This window comes from Trichechus manatus, unplaced genomic scaffold (genome assembly GCF_000243295.1).
Source record: "Trichechus manatus latirostris isolate Lorelei unplaced genomic scaffold, TriManLat1.0 scaffold00010, whole genome shotgun sequence".
Classification (NCBI taxonomy): domain Eukaryota; kingdom Metazoa; phylum Chordata; class Mammalia; order Sirenia; family Trichechidae; genus Trichechus; species Trichechus manatus.
Window position 1 is genome coordinate 7486037 of NW_004443946.1, and position 22580 is coordinate 7508616.

A 22580-nucleotide genomic window follows, 5' to 3' on the forward strand; every position below is an offset into this window, starting at 1 on the left:
GTGTATGTACCATAGTTTGTTTATCCATTCATCTGTTGATGGGCATCTGGGTTGTTTCCATCTTTTTGCTATTGTGAACAGTGCTACAGTGAACACGGATGTGCATATGTCTATTCGTGTGACGGCTCTTATTTCTCTAGGATATGTTCCTAGGAGTGTGATTGCTCGATCGTGTGCTATTTCTATTTCTAGCTTTCTAAGGAAGCACCATATCATTTTCCAAAATGGTTGTATCATTTTGCATTCCCACCAGCAGTGCATAAGAGTTCGGATCTCCCCGCAGCCCCTCCAACATTTGTTATTTCCAGTGATTTTGATTTGTGCCAGTAATGCTGGGGTGAGATGGTATCTTATTGTGGTTTTAATTTACATTTCTCTAATGGCTAGTGATCCTGAGCATTTGCTCATGTGTCTGTTGGCCGCTTGAATATCTTCTTTGGTGAATTATCTGTTCATTTCCTTTGCCCATTTTTTAATAGGATTATATGTCTTTTTGTTGTAGAGGTGTTGGATTTTCTTGTAGATTTTAGAGATTAGACCTTTGTCTAACTTGTAGTGTCCCAAAATTTTTTCCCAGTCTTTAGGCTGTCTTTTTACTCTTTTGGTGAAGTCTTTTGATGAGCATAAGTGTTTAATTTTTAGAAGATCCTAGTTATCTAGCTTATCTTTTGGGGTTTGTGTGTTGTTGGTTATGGTTTGTATCCTGTTAATGCTGTGTATTTGGGCCTCTAGCGTTGATCCTATTTTGTCTTCTATGAACTTTATGGTTTCTGGCTTTATGTTTAGGTCTTTGATCCATTTTGAATTAGTTTCTGTATATCATGTGAGGTATGGGTCCTGTTTCATTTTTTTTCAGATGGACATCCAGTTTTGCCAGCACCATTTGTTAAAAAGACTGTCTTTTCCCCATTTGATGGACCTTTGGCCTTTGTTGAAGATCAGGTGACCGTAGATGGATGGATTTACATCTGGGTTCTCAATTCTGTTCCATTGGTCAATGTATCTGTCATTGTACCAGTATGAGGCTCTTTGGACTACCGTAGCTATATCGTAGGTTATGAGGTCAGGTAGTGTGAGTCCTCCTACTTTATTCTTCTTCTTCAGTAGTGCTTTACTTATCTGGGGCTTTTTCCCTTTCCATATCAAGTTAATGATTAGTTTTTCCATATCTTTAAAGAATGTTGTTGGTATTTGGATCGGGATTGCATTGTATTTGTAAGTTGCTTTGGGTAGAATTGTCATTTTCACAGTGTTGAATCTACCTATCCATGAGCATGGGATGTTTTTCCACTTATGTATCCTTTGGGTTTGTTGCAGTAGTGTTTTGTAGTTTTCTTTGTATAGGTCTTTTACATCCCTGGGTAGATTTCTTCCTAAGTATTTTATTTTTTTTAGGGTCTATTACAAATGCTATTATTTTCTTGATTTCATTATTCTCTGTATTGGTGTATAGGAATCTAGCCAATTTTTTGTATGTTTATCTTATATCCTGCTATTCTGCTGAATCTTTCTATTAGTTCCATTAGTTTTCCCATGGAGACTTTAGGGTTTTCTATGTATAGTATTGTATCATCCACAAACAAGGACAGTTTAACTTCATTTCTTCTTTTTTGATGTGTGCGTTTATTGCTATAAATTGACCTCTGAGCACTGTTTCTGCTGTGTCCCAAGGGTTTTGGTATGTTGTGTTTTCATTTTTTGCTAAATTCTAGTAATTTTTGTTTTTTTCTTTGATTTCTGTTACTCAGTGATTTTTAAGCAAGATGTTATTCAGTTCCATGTATTTGATTTTTTTCTCTTGCCCTTCCCGTTACTGATTTCTGCTTTTATAGTGCTGTGATCAGAGAGAATGCTTTGTATTACGTCTGTGTTTGGATTTTATTGTGGGATGCTTTGTGACCTAAAATGTGGTCTGTTCTGGAGAATGGTCATGTATCTTAGAAAAAAATGTTTACTTTGCTGCTGTTGGGTGGAGTGTTCTGTATATGTCTGTGAGGTCAAGTTATATGGTTGATTGTGGCATTTAGAGCTCCTTTGTTGAGTTTCTTTCTTGTTCTGTCCTTCACCAGAAGTGGTGTATTGAAGTCTGCTATTATTGTGAAGCTGTCTATTTCTCCTTTCAGTGCTGTTAGAGTTTATGTATTTTGGATCCCTGTCGTTAGTTGTGTATACATTTATTATAGTTATGCCCTCTTGGTGAATTGATCCTTTAATTTTTATATAATGTCCTTTCTTATCTTTTATGGTGGATTTTGCCTGAATGTATATTTTTATCTGAGATTCATATTGCCACTCCTGCTCTCTTTTTGTTTGTTATTTCCTTGATACATTTTTTTTCTATCCTTTGAGTTTATTTATGTTTTTGTGTCTAGGGTGTGTCTCTTGTACACAGCATAATGATGGATCATGTTTGTTTTTTTTAAACCATTCTGCCACTCTCCGTCTCTTTACTGGTACATTTAAGCAATTTACATTTAGTGTGATTATTGATAGATATGAGTTTACTGTCATTTTGTTGTGCTTTTTAAATTGGTGTTGATGTTTTCTTTGTTGGTCTTAATTTTCTGTGCTAAGTTCTTTTCGTTTGTGGATTTTCTTTTTATTTCTTTCATTGTTGTTCGTTTTGTGTTACTGACCTTCATGTTTTTATTTATTTTGATGAGTAGGTTTATTGACTTTGTTTGTGGTTCCTTGAAATCTACATTTATCTTCCTAAGTTTAAAGCAGTCGTTTATTTCTTGATACCACCTTGACTCCCTCTCCATATGAAAATTCTGTAACTACACCATTTATTCCCTCTTTTTGTTTTGACGTCGTCATTTACAGATTGATGTCTCTGGCTTCTTGTTTCTGTCTTTTAGCCTTGTTTTTTTTGAAAATTCTTTATCTCAGTTTGTATTTGGCTGATGCTGTTCTGTGTCCTAATTTCAGGTTGTTGTCTGATGTTTTTGGTTCTCTGTCTGAAGGACTCCCTTTAATATTTCTAATAAGTTTGATCTGGTTTTTACAAATTCCCTTAATTTTTGCTCCGTATCCACTGTTTTTGTACAGTCTCCCCTTCCATTTGGCACTTGCTCTGATTATTCAGCCTTGCCTTTGATGCTCAGGATTTGAAAGTTGTCGTCTATGTCTGATTCACTTGTTTTCTCAGGCCTTGTTGTAAGAGGGACATTATGAGGCGTCTGACTACTCTGCCATCTTAGACTGTCTCCTCTAGACTTTTGTTTCTAAAATGAGTTAATTTTCAAAAGCAGTTCTCTTTTGCTGTGTAAAGAACTTCTTCAGCTAAATTTCTCTGTGATGAATACTAGCAACACCAGTGGAACAGTCTATAAGTTTATATGAGACTGAATTTACAAGGTTTAAACTATCCCCTTGAGTAGTTCTCAAACTTCTTTGTTCTGAAATGAATAATACTTACTTACCTGGCATGATAGTTAAAAGAAAAACATATTCCTGATTTCTACCCTTAAAAGATTATGATTTAGTGACTCTGAGGTGGAGCCCAAGAATCTGCATAGTAAGACATAGTCCTTGTAATAGTGATGGTGGGTGGCTCTGGGGCCATACTTTTGAGAAACAGTGCCCTAGAGAGACTAGTATGCTTACCCAGAGTAAGTAAGCACCCTGACTGGTTGATTTTAATAGGTTTTTCAGAAAACCAATTTGAGGATGATGCTTGTGTATTCATGCTCATGAGCTGCGATCTCCTTTTTTTTTTTTTTTTTTTTTGATATTTTATAGTAGTTTTAGAATTTATATAATTGTCACCAGAATCAGGTTATTCAGGAATTAGTTACCCAACTGCATTATTAGTAGTAATTTATTAGTGTTCCTTTTTCAGTTAGCTGTAAGTGAAATTAGTAGCTCAGAAAAACTAATATAAAATACGTTTAGTTTATCAATTCCTTATATGTGTTTGTTATAATGGAAGGTTCTTAATCCAGTTACTGTTTTCAGGCAGTCTGCTGAACTAAATAAACTGCGCCAGGATTGTGCCAGGTTGGTGAATGAGCTGACTGAGAAAACAGGAAAGCTACAACAAGAGGAAGTCCAAAAGAAGAATGCAGAGCAAGGAGTTACTCAGTTGAAGGTGATTTATTCCTACCTTTATTTATTGTTTCATGAATAATGTCGATATTCAGTTCAATGATCTAAATGTGTATACAGGTTTGAGAAATGTAGTTTGAGGCTTATTGGTACCTGTAGTCTAAGTGCTCTGCCCATGTGGAAGCCTGTGTCCTGATGAAACAGTTGGGTATAGTCTTGAATTTGAAGTTAAAAACTGTATGAAGATAGAAAAAGGAAATTGGCTGATTGACAGGTATAAACAGTAGAGTTTCATCTTATGTATGGGGGTCAGGGTCTACATGTGTAGGGCAGAAGTCATGTATAGAAATTAGCTTATGTCATTCATAACTTGGAATTTCTCAGTAAGTCCGGTAGAGACTGTTTTTCTTACTGACTTTCCCTTTGCTTGAGCACAAGACCAAGAAATGCTGAGGTGTCTCAGGCTGACTGTGGAAGAAGCAGACTGATTTCTTTCATTTACATGCACTCCAGAGTGTATGTACGTTAAGTGGAATCCTTAGAGGAATCATCTGTTTATTTATTGGGGAGAGGATTTGTTGAGAAATACAGTTCAGTTTATATAAATTAAATGCAACCTCACTGTGTGAGACAGATTCCCACCTAGACCATTGATAAACAGTTGTATCTTGATACCAGTTCCAGAGTAGTGGGGGTTAAATGGGCTTTGAGAATAATTGAATGTGGAAAATCGTGTGAGTAATTTTTGTGCTTGAAGTTTTCATAGATCTCTTACATATAATACTGGTCTTGCTGGTAGGTTTATTGCTGGCATTTCTAGATATGCAAGTCTGTTATCCACAGACTGGATAGATAAATGACATTAAAGATTGTAGTCATAATGGGAGTGCTGTGTTATAAATACAGGTACCTTATAATGTGAATTTTAGGCACCTACCGAGACTTAGCAATAAACACACCTTCCAGTCCTTTGAAATGTTAATCAGCTGAAGGAAGTTTAATGGAAAACAGGTCATAGCTCAATGGATCAGATCTAGACATAGTAGTAGCTACCTTGATCCAACAGCACAAAAATTGAGTTTTTGAAATTATCTCCAGCTAGTAAATCCTGTATATTGGTGGGTAGGATGGCTGTGGCTGATAAATGGCTTTCCAACTGAGCATATCTACCTATCTTATTAAAACATAGGAGGCTAGTTGCAATAAACAGTTTTATGACATAACAGTAAAGATAGAGGATGCATTACTTTAAAAAAAATTGTTGAATCCTTTTTTTGTGTTCATCCTTCTTTTTAAATGTCAAGGTCCAACTACAGGAAGCTGAGAGAAGGTGGGAAGAAGTCCAGAGCTATGTCAGGAAGAGAACGGCAGAACATGAGGCAGCACAGCAAGGTAAGGGGAAGGGGTATTCACGTACATTTTGTAAATAATTTTAGGTAAAATTTCCTCCCTTCTACGTCGTGAAGAAAGTATAATTGGCCATTTTGGTTAGAGCTCAATAAAAATATCTTTTATACTTTCGTGGTATATTTATTTCTTGGACATTTGCTAGGGCTTTAAAAATAAGCTACCTACTAGCTTTGTCCAAAGCATTAGGTCACAGGCAAAATTATAATGTTTAATAGGTTAATGAGAGCCTAGCTGTATGTATTTCCTTTGTGTAGTTATTCCTTTTGGTTCCCTGATCAACTCTTCATTTTATTTTTCTGTTTTTAAGAAAGGATTCATTTCCTGTATTGTGAAGAGAAGAACAGTGAGGGCATTACCACCCTAAGAAGTTTGCTTAAAGCTGTCTACTTAAAATGCTCACTTGCGCTGTTCATCTATTCTTAATTTGATGGATCTACCTGGGAGATAATGGAGCTTGTATCTTATGTATCATTTATGTCTCTACTACCCCTTTCCTCCCATGAGAGGGGGCAAGCTAGTAAAATACAATTCTAAAGAACTGAGTAATTGTTCAGAGTTTTGGCTCTTTTGGCCCCTTTGGTTCCCTCTGATCCACCTCCCCCCACCCCCCAAAATTTTCCTCTGGTTCAATATCTAAATATACCCAAAATATTTGAAAGCCTTTTTCTTCACATTCGAAGTTTGAATTTATGTTAAGATACATTAGTTTACTTTTTAAGTTAATGTTTTATATTTCATCAGTAAAGCACACCTAAATCTTGCTAAGACTTCTAACTGTGAATAGTAATCTCTCCTTTTACTCTCACTAAAAGTAGTCACTTTGAAGTTTCACCTAGTACTCTTAGTATTTTATTTCATATTTTTAAATAAGCTTTATATTTACACTGCTGTCTCTTGATCAATGACTAAGCATCTGTGTAGTACCTTTTACTACAGAATATGAGGGCTTAACACTGTCATGACATTCCTCCCAGCTTTCCTTCATTCTCATGATATGGTTATGCATACTTTTTATTATATCAGTAATCAATTTGATATCATTATGACTTTATAACTCAGTGCTGAGCCAAGATATGTATTAAAACTGCAGTTCTTTTCTCGAACAACTTTTCCTTTTTGTTTTCTGAAACCAATTATTGTTCTATTTTTTTCACTTGCTTGATCTTTTGTTTTAAATTTTGTCTGTGGTTAAACTGCCCTCTCCCTTCTTTCCCCAAAGCCTCTCAACATAATTAGAGAGTCTAAAAGTTCTGGCTTTTCTTGTTGTTATCCCTTGTGGAGTCCTCTGACTTCCTGCTCCGTTACTCATTGCTTTCTAGGTTAGCTCCATAGCCGTCTTCTGAGACTTTTTGTGTCTCTTCCCTGTTTCTGAATCCGATATCACTGTCATCTTGCTGCCTTTCCACCTTCATTTAGTAGAGTGTATCTTTTCAGCAGCTCCATGAGAGTGTATCTTGAAGTACGTTTGTTGACGCTTTGTGTGTCTGAAAATACCTTTATTCTACCTTTATATTTGATTGGTAGTTTGACTGGATGTACAGTTCTAGGTTGGAAATAATATCCTCACAGAATTTTGAAGATATTAATTCAGGGTTTTAACTTTTAGTGTTGCTGGTAAGAAATATGATGCTCTTTGTCCTAATCTCAGATATGACCATTACATGTTTAATTTTCAAGAGCTCTTTCTTGAGTGCTGTTCTGTTATCAGCATCCTTTTATGATTGTAACATTTTACATTTCTTAAAACACACACACACACACACACACACACACACACACACACACACACCATTTATTTCTGATTTTGACTTGTTTATGTTATGAGGGAGAGATGTTTCTCATAGTATAACTCACTGTGTTCTAATACATTCTGTATTAATAACACACTTTTTTCCTCTCCTTTTTGGTTGCTGTTTATGAAAGGATATTTTGAAGCAGAATGAGGCTTTGAAAGCTCAAATTCAGCTCAGGTATTTCTATTTCTTGAGCCTTTCCTGATTTCTGGAAAACTTTCCCGTTCTTTTTTGCCAAGTTAACGATTATTCCCCCATTCACTTTGTCTTCATTTATTGTGATTTGGGGTTACATTTATTTCTGATTACATCAAAGATAGTGTTTCTCATTTTTCTTGTAGTTTTTGAGTTATTTCTAAGAAGAGAAGCAGACAGAAAAGTTTTACTTCATCATCTTAAACCAGGAAGTTTGTCACCCTTCAGATAGTAGATTTCTTCAGCATGTTTCTCTGTTCTCTAGGCAAGAGAGTACATGAAATTTACAAAGAATTGGCTAAATAACTTATTAAAATATTTTTGGTAGAATAAAGAATACTTTCAAGAAATTATATAACAGGTTTTAAACATCCATAAACCATTCAGTTAACACATCTATTGACTATGTACTACGTATCAAGCCTTGAGCACAGTTCTGGGTATGGAGAAAAGGCAATCTTTGACCTCAAAAAGTTTGCTCTCAGGCAGGTGCTGTGATAAAGGTAAGCATGGGCCCTGAGGGAGCACGCAGGAGCAGGAGGCAGGGGAGAGATTCAAGGAAAGTTATCTAGAGGAGATAATGCTTAAACTAAAGATGAGTAGGAGTAACCAGATGAAGGAAGAGACATTTGTAAAATGTTACGTTTGTTACAGATTTACAGAGTAAATTTGTGGCCAAAGAAAAGGAAGTACAGAGCCTGCATAGTAAGCTTACTGATACCTTGGTATCAAAACAACAGTTGGAGCAAAGACTAATGCAGTTAATGGAATCAGAGCAAAAAAGGGTGAACAAAGAAGAATCTTTACAAATGCAAGTTCAGGTATCTGTTTTTCTGTCTTTTAAAAAAATAAAGATGGGCAGTGATTAGATACGTGTGTGTAGAAAAGAGAGCATATCTACCTTACCTAATTCTGAAGTGGTGAAGGATAATTATACCTTAACCTTTGAGCAGTTCTCAAGAGATGAGAATTGTCATAATATGGTATGTTTGAAGATGTAATTATCACAGTCTTGTGCTCCTTGTGTTAGATTAGGAAGCATGACACATTCTTAACTTCTATCTTAAAATTAACTCAGAATAAAATGCATGATCATTGTTTAAAATAATGCCTTTCTAAAGATGAACAAATAAACTAGTAACTCACTGTGTTCTAATACATTATGTATTTATTAATAGCACACTTTTTTCTCTCCTCTTTGGTTGCTGTTTATAAAAGGATATTTTGGAGCAGAATGAAGCTTTGAAAGCTCAAATTCAGCAATTCCATTCTCAGATAGCAGCCCAGGTAATGGTATTTTCTTATTGCTTAGCATTAACAGTAGCTTGCTAACCATTTGAATAAACATGTGAGTGCCTATCGAGTGCCAAGCACTGGACTAGTAGTCGGGAGACTAGTCCAGTGAATCAACAGTGATGATTCCAAGTGCTAAGCACTCAGATAATTATGTACAGTGCTCATTATATTAAGAAAGAAATCCAAATATGACCAATTGGTAGGTGGATTAGAAAGGTTTTACCATGGAGGAAAAAAATGTGCACAGTCCAGTCACATAAAGGGAGGAATTGGCCAAATAGTGTTTAGAATACTGGTTTATAGATACTTGACTGACCTGTTGCCGTCAAGTCAATTTCAACTCATAGTGACCCTATAGGGCAGAGTAGAACTGCCCCATAGGGTTTCCAAGGAGCGCCTAGTGAATTCGAACTGCTGACATTTTTTTGGTTGGCAGCCGTAACTCTTAACCACTATGCCACCAGGGTTTCCAGATACTGACTAGCCATGGGAAAACCTTACATACCCTCAGGAGGTAGCAGTTAGTTAACCATAGCTTTCAGATTGTGTTTGAAAAACGGATCAATTTAAAATTTACACTTCAGTTAGTAAGTGAGAAATCTTCCAGAGTTTTGCAAGTGGTATTATTAGACCTGTTATTCTTTAGCAACATTGTTTTGTAATACTTTATATATATTTTAGAACATAAATATATGATACTAAGAAAAAGATAAGAACCTCCAAGTACTTATTGTCATAAGTACTGTGAATTTCAGTTTCAGTTTTTCAGTGTTAAAATTCTAAAAGTTGTTTGTGGTAAACAGTGTTAGCTTAAACTAAAAATCTGACTTCTCTGTGTAGAAAGTGGTTTTAATGTTAAAAACTTGTTTTTAAGGTTCTGACAAGTTCAAACTCCCAGAGCATTGAGCTTGCAAAATCTCTTCCGCCCCTAAATTGCTTCCTTTGTAGAAACTGTAGTCTAAAATTAATTGGGAAAGAATTATTTAATATAAGAAAGAGTGGGTGGGTGGGTGTGTCTTTGTGTAAATGATCAACTTAAATTGGATTGAAATCTTATCAGCTGAGAGAGAACTCTGGAAAATGAATCTGGAATTAAATACTAAAAGAATGTCAGAAGTAAGTACCTTTTAGAAAATAAAAATGAGTGTGGGTTTTACCAAACAACTGTTATCTTAATCATGAAATAGATAATTTCATTATCGAAAGTTGTTACAAAGGAAAAGAAGCACAAGGATGAAAAATGAACTTTGTGACTATTTTTCCTATATGCTGCGTATCATTTATATCATTTCTAGGTCTATCAAGTGTTCTATTTGAAATGTCTTGTGATATGTGGTTCCCTAATACTGGCTGTGGGTGATCAAACTTAACTTTCAGTATAATTGCTACTATTTTATTGAATACTCACCATGTGTCAGATACTGCTTAACCACTCTGTATACATTAATATCTCTTAATTTTTAACTCTGTTTTGATGATTATTGTACAACTTTAAACTTCATCTCAAATGCTTTTATGCTGATACTGTTTTTCTTCCTTAGACCTCCGCTTCAGTTGTAGAAGAATTACATAAAGTGTAAGCTTGCCTTTCCACATTTCTGTTATAATTGCTTAGTCACAACTAATTGCTTAGGCACCTGTTAGGTCACTTATAATTAACTTTATTCTCTGACTTGTCTAGAAAATACCCTCAACTAGACTTTGAGCAACTTTTGCTCTTTTTTCCCTCAATGATTTGGGTCTCTAAACATGAGACATTCTGTGTTTTTATGTCTTCATCATAAAAAGAGGTGGGCAAACTTTCTTTCATTTCGGATTTAGCAGTTATATGGAAGAAATAATTGTGATTTGAGAGTAATGGAAGAAAGTTTTTATGTCTAGTAAATAGTTGGAGCTACTCTATATCTAGCTATTTGGCGGTATACCCAAAACAAAGTTCTGCATTTTTTTGTGTTGTATAATTTTGTGTAGACATGGAGCACTCAAGTTCACAAGACCTGAAATACGGTTTTAACATTGCTAGCCCTGTGCGCTTAGACAAATTATAGGCAGTCCCCAACTTAGAACAGGGTTCTGTTCCAACAACTCTGTCGTAAGTAGGTTCTGACACAAGTCAAGTACCTCTTTTTATTATTTTTTTAAATTTTCATAGCCTGCTATATGGCAGTGTTTTGAAAAGTAAATCATAACATTGAACATCTGCAAGTGAACATCTGAGAATGATAACATCAAATTAATACACTGCAATGTTGTGTGTAGTACATATCACTAACGATAAGATGTACCCCCCCCCCAAAAAAAAAACAAAACAAAACAGATGGTCTTAAGTGCAATTTGTCATAACTCGAATATGTCATAAGTCTGGAACTACCTGTACTTAACCTCTGTGACTTCAAGTTTTAAAATAGGGGTATGTATTTTAAGGAGTTGTAGTAATGCATATGTCAGTTATTATAAACAAAGTGCTATAGGAATGGAAGGGACAGCCTTGAGAGACTACTGAAGTAAACAAAAAAACTAACCCATTGCCATCTAGTTGATTCTGACTATTAGCAACCATGTAGGACAGAGTAGGACTGCCTGATAGGGTTTCCAAGGAGCAGCTGGTGAATTTCAGCTGCCCACCTTTTGGTTATCAGCCTAGCACTTAACCACTGCACCACCAGGGCTCCTACTTAAGTAAGGACGACCCTATTTAAGGCTTTTAATCTTTTAATTTGTGACTTGATTTCTAAATGTTTATTGAACAAATCTATTTCTGTTAAAGGATTGCAGAAAAGGATAAGCAGATAAAACAGACTGAAGACTCTTTAGCAAATGAGCATGATCATTTAACAAGCAAAGAGGAGGAACTTAAGGTATAGTTATTCTTATAAATGGCTACAGTATTTTGCAGGACTCAAAATTGAAACTTGTAATCATATGACTATATATGTAGAGTGGAAAAACAAACTCATTTGAAAATTGTCGTATCTGTTTTCTAGACTACAAAATACTCTTTAGCCCCGTAAGAAGAAAAGCTTACAGGACTTTTCTCACATGATATAATTCACAATAATTTGAGAAATATGTTAAATAACAGCAATTGATGGTTTCTTTCTAATTTAACTAAGAAATTATATTTTAGATCTTTGCTTATGTCTTAGGTCAGAAGAGATAACTTTGCAATCGTCAAAGTCTATTATATTAAATATTTCTAATAACTATTCTTCTTATTCCAGGATATACAGAATATGAATTTTTTATTAAAAGCTGAAGTGCAAAAATTACAGGCCCTGACAAATGAACAGGTAGATTTTTATTGCATTTGAGCATTTACCTCAGAGAATTTCAGTTTGCCTGTATTTATTTCTAATCAAATTTATTGTGATCCCTCATTTTATTCATGTAGATGATAAATATAATGGTTACTTATGTTTTCTGCATAGTGTGTTGTTGAAAACGTGTTCTTTTTGACCAAGTCTCTCGCAACCCACCAAGATGTTAAAATTTTCTTGTTGAAATTAGATATTCAGTCCAATGAATTGATCACTCCTGGGATATCGAAGGAGTCAGTTAAAACAGTCCTAATGTTGTGATTTGTTTTAGCTTTGTGTTATTTAATCCACAAAGGTTATAACTTTTATTAGGATAAAAGTTGATCAATGACAAATAAAAAACATTAGACAGCAAAAAGTATTAACAGAAATGTACATTATTGGTGTAACCTTTTTTACTGCAAATGTATGAAAATACAACTTTTTAGTCTATAAATATCAATGAAAGAATAGGTTTGAGTGCTTGCTGAGAAATGATATAATTTTAATCTGATTCCAAATACAGGCTGCTGCTGCACATGAGCTGGAGAAGATGCAAAAAAGGTGATTTAAGTGCTATATGTAGAGCCATTCATACGATTTATGTTCAAGTATAATTGTTACCCACCACTCGTCTGTCAGTTTGTCATACTGTGGTGACTTGTGTGTTGCTGTGATGTTGGAAGCTTTGCCACTGGTATTTCAGTTACCAGCAGGGTCACCCATGGTGGACAGATGTCAGCGGAGCTTCCAGACTTAGACTAGGAAGAAGGACCTGGCGATCTACTTCTGAAAGAAATCGGCCAGTGAAAACCTTAGCAGCGAAACATTGTCTGATTATTTTGCCAGAAGATGAGCTCCTCAACAGTGAGCTCAAACATAGCAATGATTGTGAGGATGGTGCAGGACTGGGCAGTGTTTCATTCTGTTGTACATAGGGTCGTTAATGAGTCAGAACGGACTCGATAACACCTGAACAATACAACACCATAATTGTTATAGAAAATATTGCTGTTTATAAATCATAATTGTGCACATTATCAGTGTAAACTTTCTGAATGTGTTTTAATTGATGATTTTCTTTCATATAGCGTTCATGTTAAGGATGATAAAATAAGATTGCTTGAAGAGCAGCTACAGTGTAAAATTTCAAAAAAAATGGAAGAATTTAAGGTGTGTGATTAAACTTGTATACTTATTTTGATGTTAGCCTTCTTAAAACAACCTTGTGTAGTTTTCTGCTCAAGTGAATTTAGATATACTACTTTTTATATGAAATCGCTCTGAAACAATGATTCTAAAGCTTATTTGGGGGCTTATACAAAAAGTGAATTTTATCGTAGACTTTGCGTAGATTATCTTAACTTGTTTGTTCTTCTAATAGACTTTTGAAATTTATTTTGCCCCAGCTTTTACTCTGCAGTTTTCAGTTTGTATTTGTGACTGTTGTATCTGCCTCCATTGTTGCCTCAGTGCTAATCTCTGGTCGTGTATTCTAAAGCGTTAAGATCATCAGAGTACATTTCTGTGGGCAATGAGATTTGCGTTCTTATGTCAGTATATCATTCACCTGAGTATATATGAGTACTTAAAGCAATAATATGGGTTTGAGGGGAAAGAAAATTTAAATATTAGTGCTTTTTAACCTTTTTTATTATAAAACAGTAAGTTGAGATTCTTTCTTCCAGATTTTAAATGACCAAAACAAATCATTAAAATTAGAAGTTCAGAGGCTACAAACTCTTGTTTCTGAACAGGTAAGGTTTTCATGAATTATGAGGTAGAAATAGCCAATATATAATAAGAAATAATAAAAATAACAAAAGAAAAAGAATGCATGCATCCACTAAAGGAAGTCTGTGACTTTTCAATAACTTACATTTCAGTTTCTAACAAAAAGCTTCTAACAAAGTATGTTCCAGAAGCTTAACAGTATTAAAGAAACATGCAGCTTCTATTCTAACGTGTCATCTAATATCAAGAGTTTTTATAATTTTAAAAACTGGAATTTGAAGAGCTGTGTAGGAGAATAATACGAAGGAAACGCTTAGGAATAGCGAAAGAATAGACACCACCTAGGTTCTAGTTTATGGAACCATGCCTGGTTAGGCTGCTGTAGTTTTGATGGCTTGGTATAAATATAGACAGAAGGGTGATGGGGGTAGAGCGGCTCAGATGAGATGGAAAACATAAGTATTCTAAGGAAGAGGAATTAACGTTTAGATGTCTACAATATGCAGAGGACTAGGCTAAGTGCTTCACCTAAGTAAGGTTTCTTTTTAAATCTAATAACCCTGTGATGTAAGTAAGGTTCCTTTTTAAATCTGACAACCCTGTGATGTAAGTATAATCTACATGTGAAAGAGAAGTCTCAGAAACAGTAAACAGTTTTGATCAGCATCACTCTGCATTTAAGTACTGGTAGTAGGTTTCAACCCCATTCTTTTTTTTAAGACATTTTGCTATGTTAACAGGAAAAAGTGAGGCTACCAAATCTAAGCCAGGACTTTTATCCTGAGAGCAAAATGTATCAAAATGGTTTAAGTAATTTTTATGCATCCTATTACGTTTTATTTTGTTTTTTTTGAGGGGGGTGCTTATGAGTAAATTAGCATTAGCTTCATCTCAGGGAAGAAAAATTATATTTTTCATAATTTATATATTTCATAATCACAAGATGAACAAAAATGCAATTAAAAGACAAACATAAGCTTAAGCAAAATTTCTCAATTTTATTGGTGATACATAAAATACTGGTTGTGAGATATACAATATTGGTGATATGAATTAGATAAATTATGGTAGATATTTTTACATTTTGTTAATTCCTACGTAAAAAAACAGAAGGTAGTTTTTGTGTCTTGGTTACCAGAGATTTTGAAACATACTTCTATTTTATTATATAAGTTTTAAACTTGCTCACATTAACTTCATGGAGTTAAAACAAATGCCCAGGAACTTCTGAATCTATCTAGAATCCGACATAATTGGTGCTGGTAGCTTATATGTAGATTTAAACAGAAAACCTGGCTCTTTAAAAATCAATTTTTTAACTTTTATTCTTTACTAAAAGTGGTATCCTCTGTCATTAGGCAGCAGTAAGCTCATCAGTTTAACATTTTCTTTGTAGTATGATGCTCTAAGAATTGCCATTCTAATCTTATGTAAAATTCCCTATCACATGTCAAAGTTAATATTTTTAAAAAATCCTCTAATTTTTTTCTTATTGAGTCAGCCTTTTATCTACTGTAATGTTTCCATGTATTTTAGATATTCCAGTAAAATAGTTTTCAGCATGTGATGGATTTTTGTTAAGAAAAAAGTTAATACAGTTTACCGAACAAAATTTCATAGATGATTTATTAAAAAGAATAATTTTGTAAAAGGGGAAGGCCATTATTTTGTAATACCAATTTAAGATCTACCATTGGATAATTCTAGAATGGTTCTTCTAGTTCTGAAAGCACCTCGTTTTTTTATAGTCTAGAAAGCATCTGACTCTGGTTACGTGTCTTTGGCTATAGTTGTTACTTACTTCTTTCATCTTGACAGACCAAAGAACCATATCTTTGACTTTTCTCTGATCATTTTTATTGTTATTGCTTGTGAAAGATGAAGTAAAGATTAGTATAATTTTACTTTCTTTCATTTCCACCTTTCTTTAACCCCTTCCTACCCAGCAGTCAGAATTCCAAGTGACAGTTGAGAGATAAACAGTTTAGTTATGTAAAACATTGAGTCCTTTTGCCCCATGGATTTTTGTTTTTATCCTGGAGGAAAAGATTGAGCTTACTGAAGCAGAAACCAGTAATGGTGCCAAGTTGTTGTTTCTTCAGGTGTAGGAAGCAGAAAACCGATAGATATCAGGTAATGTAACCTGTTTATGCACTAAAGAAGGGAAACCTCCATTTGGATATAGGCCTGTGAATGGTCAGATAATGCAAATAAATTAATTACCAAGTTCTCAGTTGCTCAGAATAAAGTAAAACTTTTTTTTTTTTTTTTGGTAGGGGAGGGGTTCTGAGGTGTCCTACTTTTTTGAGCATCCTGACTTTTTGTCAGAGGAGCAGCACTATTTTTCTTATTCCAGTAGATTTTTAAGATTCAGTGGTCAAGATGATTAAAAAAAGTTAAAAACTACGAGAGTAGGAAGTTTCTTCTCTTTGCCCCGCTGCTGGATTATATTGCACGAGAATTGATTATTGTATAATATGTATAAGACATAGCTTTGAAAATCATGCAGGGAGGAAACAATAGGATTGGACATTTTAGACCAATAAACTGTAAGGTAAAGTATACATGTTAGATGTTAAGCTGGGTCAGTTTTGTGCAGTTGAATATTCAGTGAGGTGATGACCAAATAGTACTTGTTTAAACTGTAAGCTCATGAAAGGAAATTCAGTTCATCAAATATTTATTTACTAATTGAGTATATGCCAGCCACATGCTGAGGCTACAGAGATGAATGAAACTTGGTTCCTGCCCTTTAGAATATGGCTTCGTATGGAGAGAGAGATGAAAAACAGAAAAGTGTGATGAATAAAATTCTTGAACTATGTATACAGGTCTAGAGGAAGAGGTAATGAATTCTATCTGAAGGAGAGTGAGGGTGCAGAGGAAGGAACCACAAAGAAAGACAACTAAGCTGGATTGTGAAAAATGACCATGAATTTGCCAAACAGCTAAGGGGGGAGTACAGTCTTCAAAGTCATGGCAGTGTGTAGCAAAATTGGCGTATTCAGAGAATTAGAATTAGTATGATATTGTACAAGTACAAAGTATGGGGCGTAGGGATAGAGGAAGATTTGCTAGGGTCTAATCATGAGCTCAGGGAGCCCTGGTGGTGCAGTGGTTAGCGCTCAGCTGCTAACCAAAAGGTTGGCCGTTAGAACCCACCAGCCATTCCGCAGGAGAAAGATGTGGCAGTCTGCTTCCATGAAGATTACAGCTGTGGAAACCCTGTGGGGCAAGTACTACTCTGTCCTGTAGGGTCACTATGAGTCAGAACTGACTGGAAGCAATGGGGTTAATCATGAACTTGATGAAGCATGTGGGTGATCTTCAACGGAAGAGTATTACAAGGGTGAATGAGAGTTTAGCGTTTTAGGAAGATCACTCTGGCAGCAGTGAGTTGTTTGAGTTTATGTGGGGGAGCAGTAGGTAGGACTAAAGGTGTAATACAACTTTAGAGAAGATAACTTGGACTGAGTAGTGTTAAGTCTTTCTGTGATGTGGCATTCACAGAAGATAAAAATGAACAAAAAACATTGTGATGGAAAATTTATAATTTAATGCATGATTCGTCACAATTTACTGTATTTTATGCAAATAGTGTGTACTTTCTATGTTTGTTTGCCAGTCGATCCCTCTCCCCCAGAGAGATTTTCGTAAGAGCTTCTGTGCCAGTTTTTTTTCCACGTTTCTGTAAAAAGATTAGCATAAGCATGCTTACGAAAATACCTCGCATGGGGGTGAGGGGGGGTTGGCAAAGAAAAGTAGAAGGCATGCGTTATTTGCATAAAATATAGTATAAACCTGATTTAACGTTGTTCTGATAGCTCCTGTCTCCTTTCTGATGGTAAGAAATTTTTTTCCCCATTTGCAAAGTTCTTTCTGTGCTTCTCATAAAACAATGCTTATGAAGTAGAGGCAAGGAGAAGAATTAGGATATTGTGATATGATTAATGAGTACAAATAAGGACTAAACTTACACAATGAAGAGGAGTTAATTTTAGAAATATATAAGAAGTGGAATCAGAGGACTTGGATTTGGTACTGGAAAATCGCTATAATCAAATTGGAAAAATTTAAGAAATTAGCAAAATTAGGAGAGAGTGTTGAATTTGTTTATATTTGAAGAATTGAATTAATGTAAAAGAGGTAGGGCACATTCTCTATTATCCTCAAGTTAAGGTTTTCTTTGATAACAATTTAAAAAATTACCAATAGGACAGTAATTCATTTTGCTAGCTCATGTTATGATTCATCTTTTTCTGTGTCTTGTGTAGATGGTCCTCTTCTATCTTCTTGTTTTTTGTGAATTAAACAATTCTGTAATTATTAGCAGTCTTCAAATATAGATCATCTTCCTAAAATTTGGGTCTAATTAAAACCTTAAACAATTTTCATAGAATTCTATTTCTAAAATACTTTTGCCTCATGAAAACTGGATAAAACTAAATTTTTGTTTTGTTTTGTTTTGTTTTTTTAGCCTAGTAAAGATGTTGTGGAACAAATGGAAAAATGGTAAGGGTTAAAATTTTCTCTTTATATTTTAATGACTCATTTCTATCAAATTTGAGATAACAGAGTAATTAACTACATTAATCTAGATTCTTAAAATTCACCTTGTACTTTGTAATGGTAGAGAGTGATACGCTATTGATTTGAGATTATGTTATAGTTTGTAGGTGCCATGTGTGGCAATGATTTACTTGTTGAGGCTTACATGTAAACGTGCATTAGTTGAGCACATATTACGTATTGGTGAAGAGGAAATACCCCTACACCATGATCAAAGATCCTGAAAAATTTTTCTAGAATCAAAAGCTCATTAGGAATGATGGACAAAGGAGTTATTCCGATAAAATATTTAGGAATGGTATCATTTGTCTTGAAAAATAGTTCATACATATGTTTTAAATTTATAATTTCAGCATTCAAGAAAAAGATGAGAAGTTAAAGACTGTAGAAGAATTACTTGAAACTGGACTTATTCAGGTGGCCACGAAAGAGGATGAATTAAAGGTAAGACATTTTGTATATTTATTTTCCTTGTGATTAAATTAGTGAACATAAAGGGGGTTCATTGTAACTTGTATAAGGGGTTTCCCATAGCTTTTAAACTTGATATTAATTACTTTTTATAAATTTATATAATATCTTCTTTTACTAAATTTAAGATTTTATTTGAAATACAGAAACACATAGTTGATTGTTAGCATCCACTGCCTTAATGCAGTTGATTTTATTGTTACACTTTGTTATATATGCTTTCCCACCTCCACTCATGCCCAAATGATAACCAGTAGACTTCGTAGGAAGTTTATGAAATGGTATTTGAAGCCAGAAAAAGGAAAGACTAGTTTTATTTTGATTATCATTAGTCTTACCTTGGTTAGGATAGGCTAGAAGAAATAAGTTAAAAGATATATTTGAATGTAGGAAGGGAAATGGCTTAATTGACAGTAATATATATTTTTGAGATTGTGGGAAATATAGCTAGAAATACTTGTAGGAATAATTGAACTAAAAATCCATCTGGCTGGCAGTAGAAGCTGTTGACTTGTAGACATATGGAAGAAGTCAGATTTGAGTCTTCCAGAGGAAAAGAAGCAAAACTAAAAAAGAAAAAAGCTAGTGTATTTTGAGAAGCTAGCTGTTTTTTTTTTTTTTTTCAAGAAAAAAAAAAGTATTTTGTGCTTATGTTTCTTTGAAAAAGGCATTAAGAACAGAAAACTCATCTCTGACAAAGGAAGTTCGAGACTTAAAGGCTAAGCAAAATGATCAGGTAATGTATACAGTAGATCCTACAACCAGTCTCTTTTTGTAATAAACAATGAGCAAACCTGCTTCATACAAACTTACCAAGCCTGTTAATCACCAAATTCCAAGACAGAATTAGTCAATTATAGTTTTAATCTGTGAATGATTAGTGACTTCAGTATTAGTAATAAGGCTTCGTTTTATTGAATGTTGACTGTATGCCAGGCATGTTGTAGAGTACTCTAGATACGTTTGTCATCACTTCTTACTACAGTTGTGCAGGCAGTCTCCCCGGTTTATGGATGTCTGATTTATGGACAACTCATAGTTAAGAATGGACTCCCGTAAAGCCTATTGTGTTAAAAATTTGAATTAAATACATACAATGGTTTGTAATAAGGAAAGCCCGCGCTACTTTCTGACACTCTTGAAAACGTCGTGTGGTTTGGAAGTGTTTAAGTGTTTTATATGCGCAGAAAGGTAAAATATATACTATACACTAAGACAAACATTTGACTGACGCTAAATAAGAACCGTAAGTACTTGTTCCAGCTTACCTACAAATTTGACTTAAAGACAGACTTAGGAATGTATCTCATTTGTAACCTGAGGACTGCCTGTAAAAGGATTTTGAGTATATAAATAGAAGACTATAAACCAAAACCAAACCCGTTGCTGTCAAGTCGATTCTGATTTATCACAACCTCATAGGACAGAGTAGAACTGCCCCATAGAATTTCCGAGGAGCACCTGGTGAATTTGCACTGCTGACCTTTTGGTTAGCAGTTGTAGCTCTTAACCAGTATGCTACCAGGGTTTCCATAAGACTATAAGAAAAAAACCTAACCCGTTGCTGTCGAATCGATTCTGACTCATAGCAATCCTATAAGTAATGGTAAAAGAAGCTACCTGAAATTAGGCAATTTTCTAGTTTTCTTTTCTCTTTACCTGGTTGGAAGTATTAACTCAGTATATCTAATGATTTTTCTTTTGGCCTACACTTACTATAAGTAACCTTAAAGCTGCTTCCTTTCATCATTTTGGCGTTAAGATATCTAGAAGGTTAATTTACGAGTTTTGTTTTTCCCATTTGGATTTTGGTGTAATGGAAAATTTAAGGATAATATACTTTTATGTTTCTGACCATTTATATTTCGAGCAAACTACTAAGTAGGATGCCTTCCTATTTCCAGGTTTCTTTTGCATCTCTAGTTGAAGAACTTAAGAAAGTGTAAGTGATAACATTATTATAAACTGGTCTTTCTCTTTTGGTCTACTTTCTTAGTGCTCTTAAATATATGTATATATTTTTTTATTGTACAGTCGGGACAGCTGACATGTTAGTTTAACCTTCAAATCCTATTTCTATAATCTCATTTATTTTCTTAGTTTATACCCTTGAATTGTCAATTTCCTACTTTCTGCGGTAGAAATTAATAAGTTATATTGGACAGAGATCAGATCCTTACATATCCTCTTAAGGTTTCTATAAGCTTTTAGGCAATAACTCTGTATAAGTTCTGCCCCAGGCTCAGAGCCCTAGAAGCCAGTATTGCTGAGTGGAATTTGATATTCCCCAGTGTTCTTCAGGGTACAAATCTTATATTTCGTATGTACTTTTGAAGCAGCATCATGAACTTCTTGTGTGTGCATAGGCTTCAACTATCTGGTAGTTATTGATGTAAATTTTACTCTTTAATTCCTCATTTAGGAGGAGCTTGCAGTTTGCCGCCCACCCCCTGCCCCGGCTCTGTATCTGCAAAGATATGTTTCTATTCTGCTTAAAATGGAAAGGGTTGATTTGGAGAAACTGCTCATGATTTGGTGCTGTTTTTATATCTTATTTGGTGGATCTTGGTGATTTCTACTCAAGTTAATACATTTCTTTATCTAAGGATCCATGAGAAAGATGGAAAGATCAAGTCTGTGGAAGAGCTTTTGGAAGCTGAACTTCTCAAAGTTGCTAATAAGGAAAAAACTGTTCAGGTATTGGAACAGAAAGAACTGTGTTTTGTTTTTTGTTTACCAACTTTAGTTCATACCATTTAATTCCATGTGTTTGTCTGTACATTGCATTTTGTGTAAATTTCTGTGTTTCCATTGTCCAATCTTGTCTGTTTTGTCATTGTCAAGGATTTGAAACAGGAAATAGAGGCTCTAAAAGAAGAAATAGGAAATATCCAGCTTGAAAAGGCTCAACAGGTAAAAATCCCAGAGCCATAGCATGACAGATTTGTTAGTGTATGTGTTATTTATGGGCTATTTGGTTTTTTTCTTGTAACCCAGTGGTGGGGGGGAGGGAACACTTTTAATAGTGTTCTGTAAATATATTGGGTCATGTGCTTTTTTTTTTTTTTTTTTTTGCCTGATTCGAGAAACTGTCATTGATATTTTAATCCATGTATCTTTTAATTTTAACTATAAAAGGTTTTTTTCTGGAAAATTTTCCATATTAATGATTCCTTTTAGTTTGCCAATTTAAAAAACAAAATGCTTTGGTAATTCAAATCTTTTTTTTTTAACCTCCATGTTTTTGTTTTTTTAAAACTTGCATGAACCAAAATGTTTTGTGAATAGAATATGAATCAGTCAACCTCTGCCTGTAGAACAGCGTATAAGTTTCATTGGGGGATTTCAGAGGTAGATGTGACTGCTGGAAATTGATGGGTTTTGGTGAATTTAATCTGGAAAAGTTTCATTGAAAAAATTGGTGAGATCGCATGGAAGAGATAATTCATTCAATCATCTAATGGATTGACTAAACAATATTTATTGAGGTCCTACTGCTTGTCAAGCATTATGTTAGTGATTGGAGATAATGTGTTGAACAAAACAGAAAAGATATAGTACTCCTCTGATGTAGTTTCAGAGTTTAGGAAAAGCTGGTCCTGAGAAACTGACATCTAAGCCAAGGTCTGAAGGGGCTATGAAGGAGTAAACCTGGGAAGAGAGTGAGGATCAAAGTACTATTGGGCTGTGTGTAAGAATAGGAAACTTAAAGAAGGACAGTATATTTAAAGAGTACTGTTGAAGAGTAGGAAACCCTCGTGGTGTA

At 34.5% G+C, this 22580-nt stretch overlaps 1 protein-coding gene across 2 annotated transcripts in view; it reads left to right on the top strand.

Moving 5' to 3' along the window:
* Positions 1–22580, top strand: part of KTN1 (kinectin 1) — an 85537-nt gene that overhangs the window by 28996 nt on the left and 33961 nt on the right. For both annotated transcript variants that reach the window (XM_023726216.1, XM_023726217.1), the window contains exons 8-23: positions 3961–4093; positions 5355–5442; positions 8103–8269; positions 8667–8735; positions 10286–10320; positions 11512–11602; positions 11966–12034; positions 12567–12604; positions 13132–13213; positions 13729–13797; positions 18252–18286; positions 18697–18787; positions 19482–19550; positions 20719–20756; positions 21421–21511; positions 21659–21727. In XM_023726216.1, the coding sequence (XP_023581984.1) occupies positions 3961–4093; positions 5355–5442; positions 8103–8269; positions 8667–8735; positions 10286–10320; positions 11512–11602; positions 11966–12034; positions 12567–12604; positions 13132–13213; positions 13729–13797; positions 18252–18286; positions 18697–18787; positions 19482–19550; positions 20719–20756; positions 21421–21511; positions 21659–21727 (1234 nt within the window). The remainder of the gene's footprint in view (positions 1–3960; positions 4094–5354; positions 5443–8102; positions 8270–8666; positions 8736–10285; positions 10321–11511; positions 11603–11965; positions 12035–12566; positions 12605–13131; positions 13214–13728; positions 13798–18251; positions 18287–18696; positions 18788–19481; positions 19551–20718; positions 20757–21420; positions 21512–21658; positions 21728–22580) is intronic.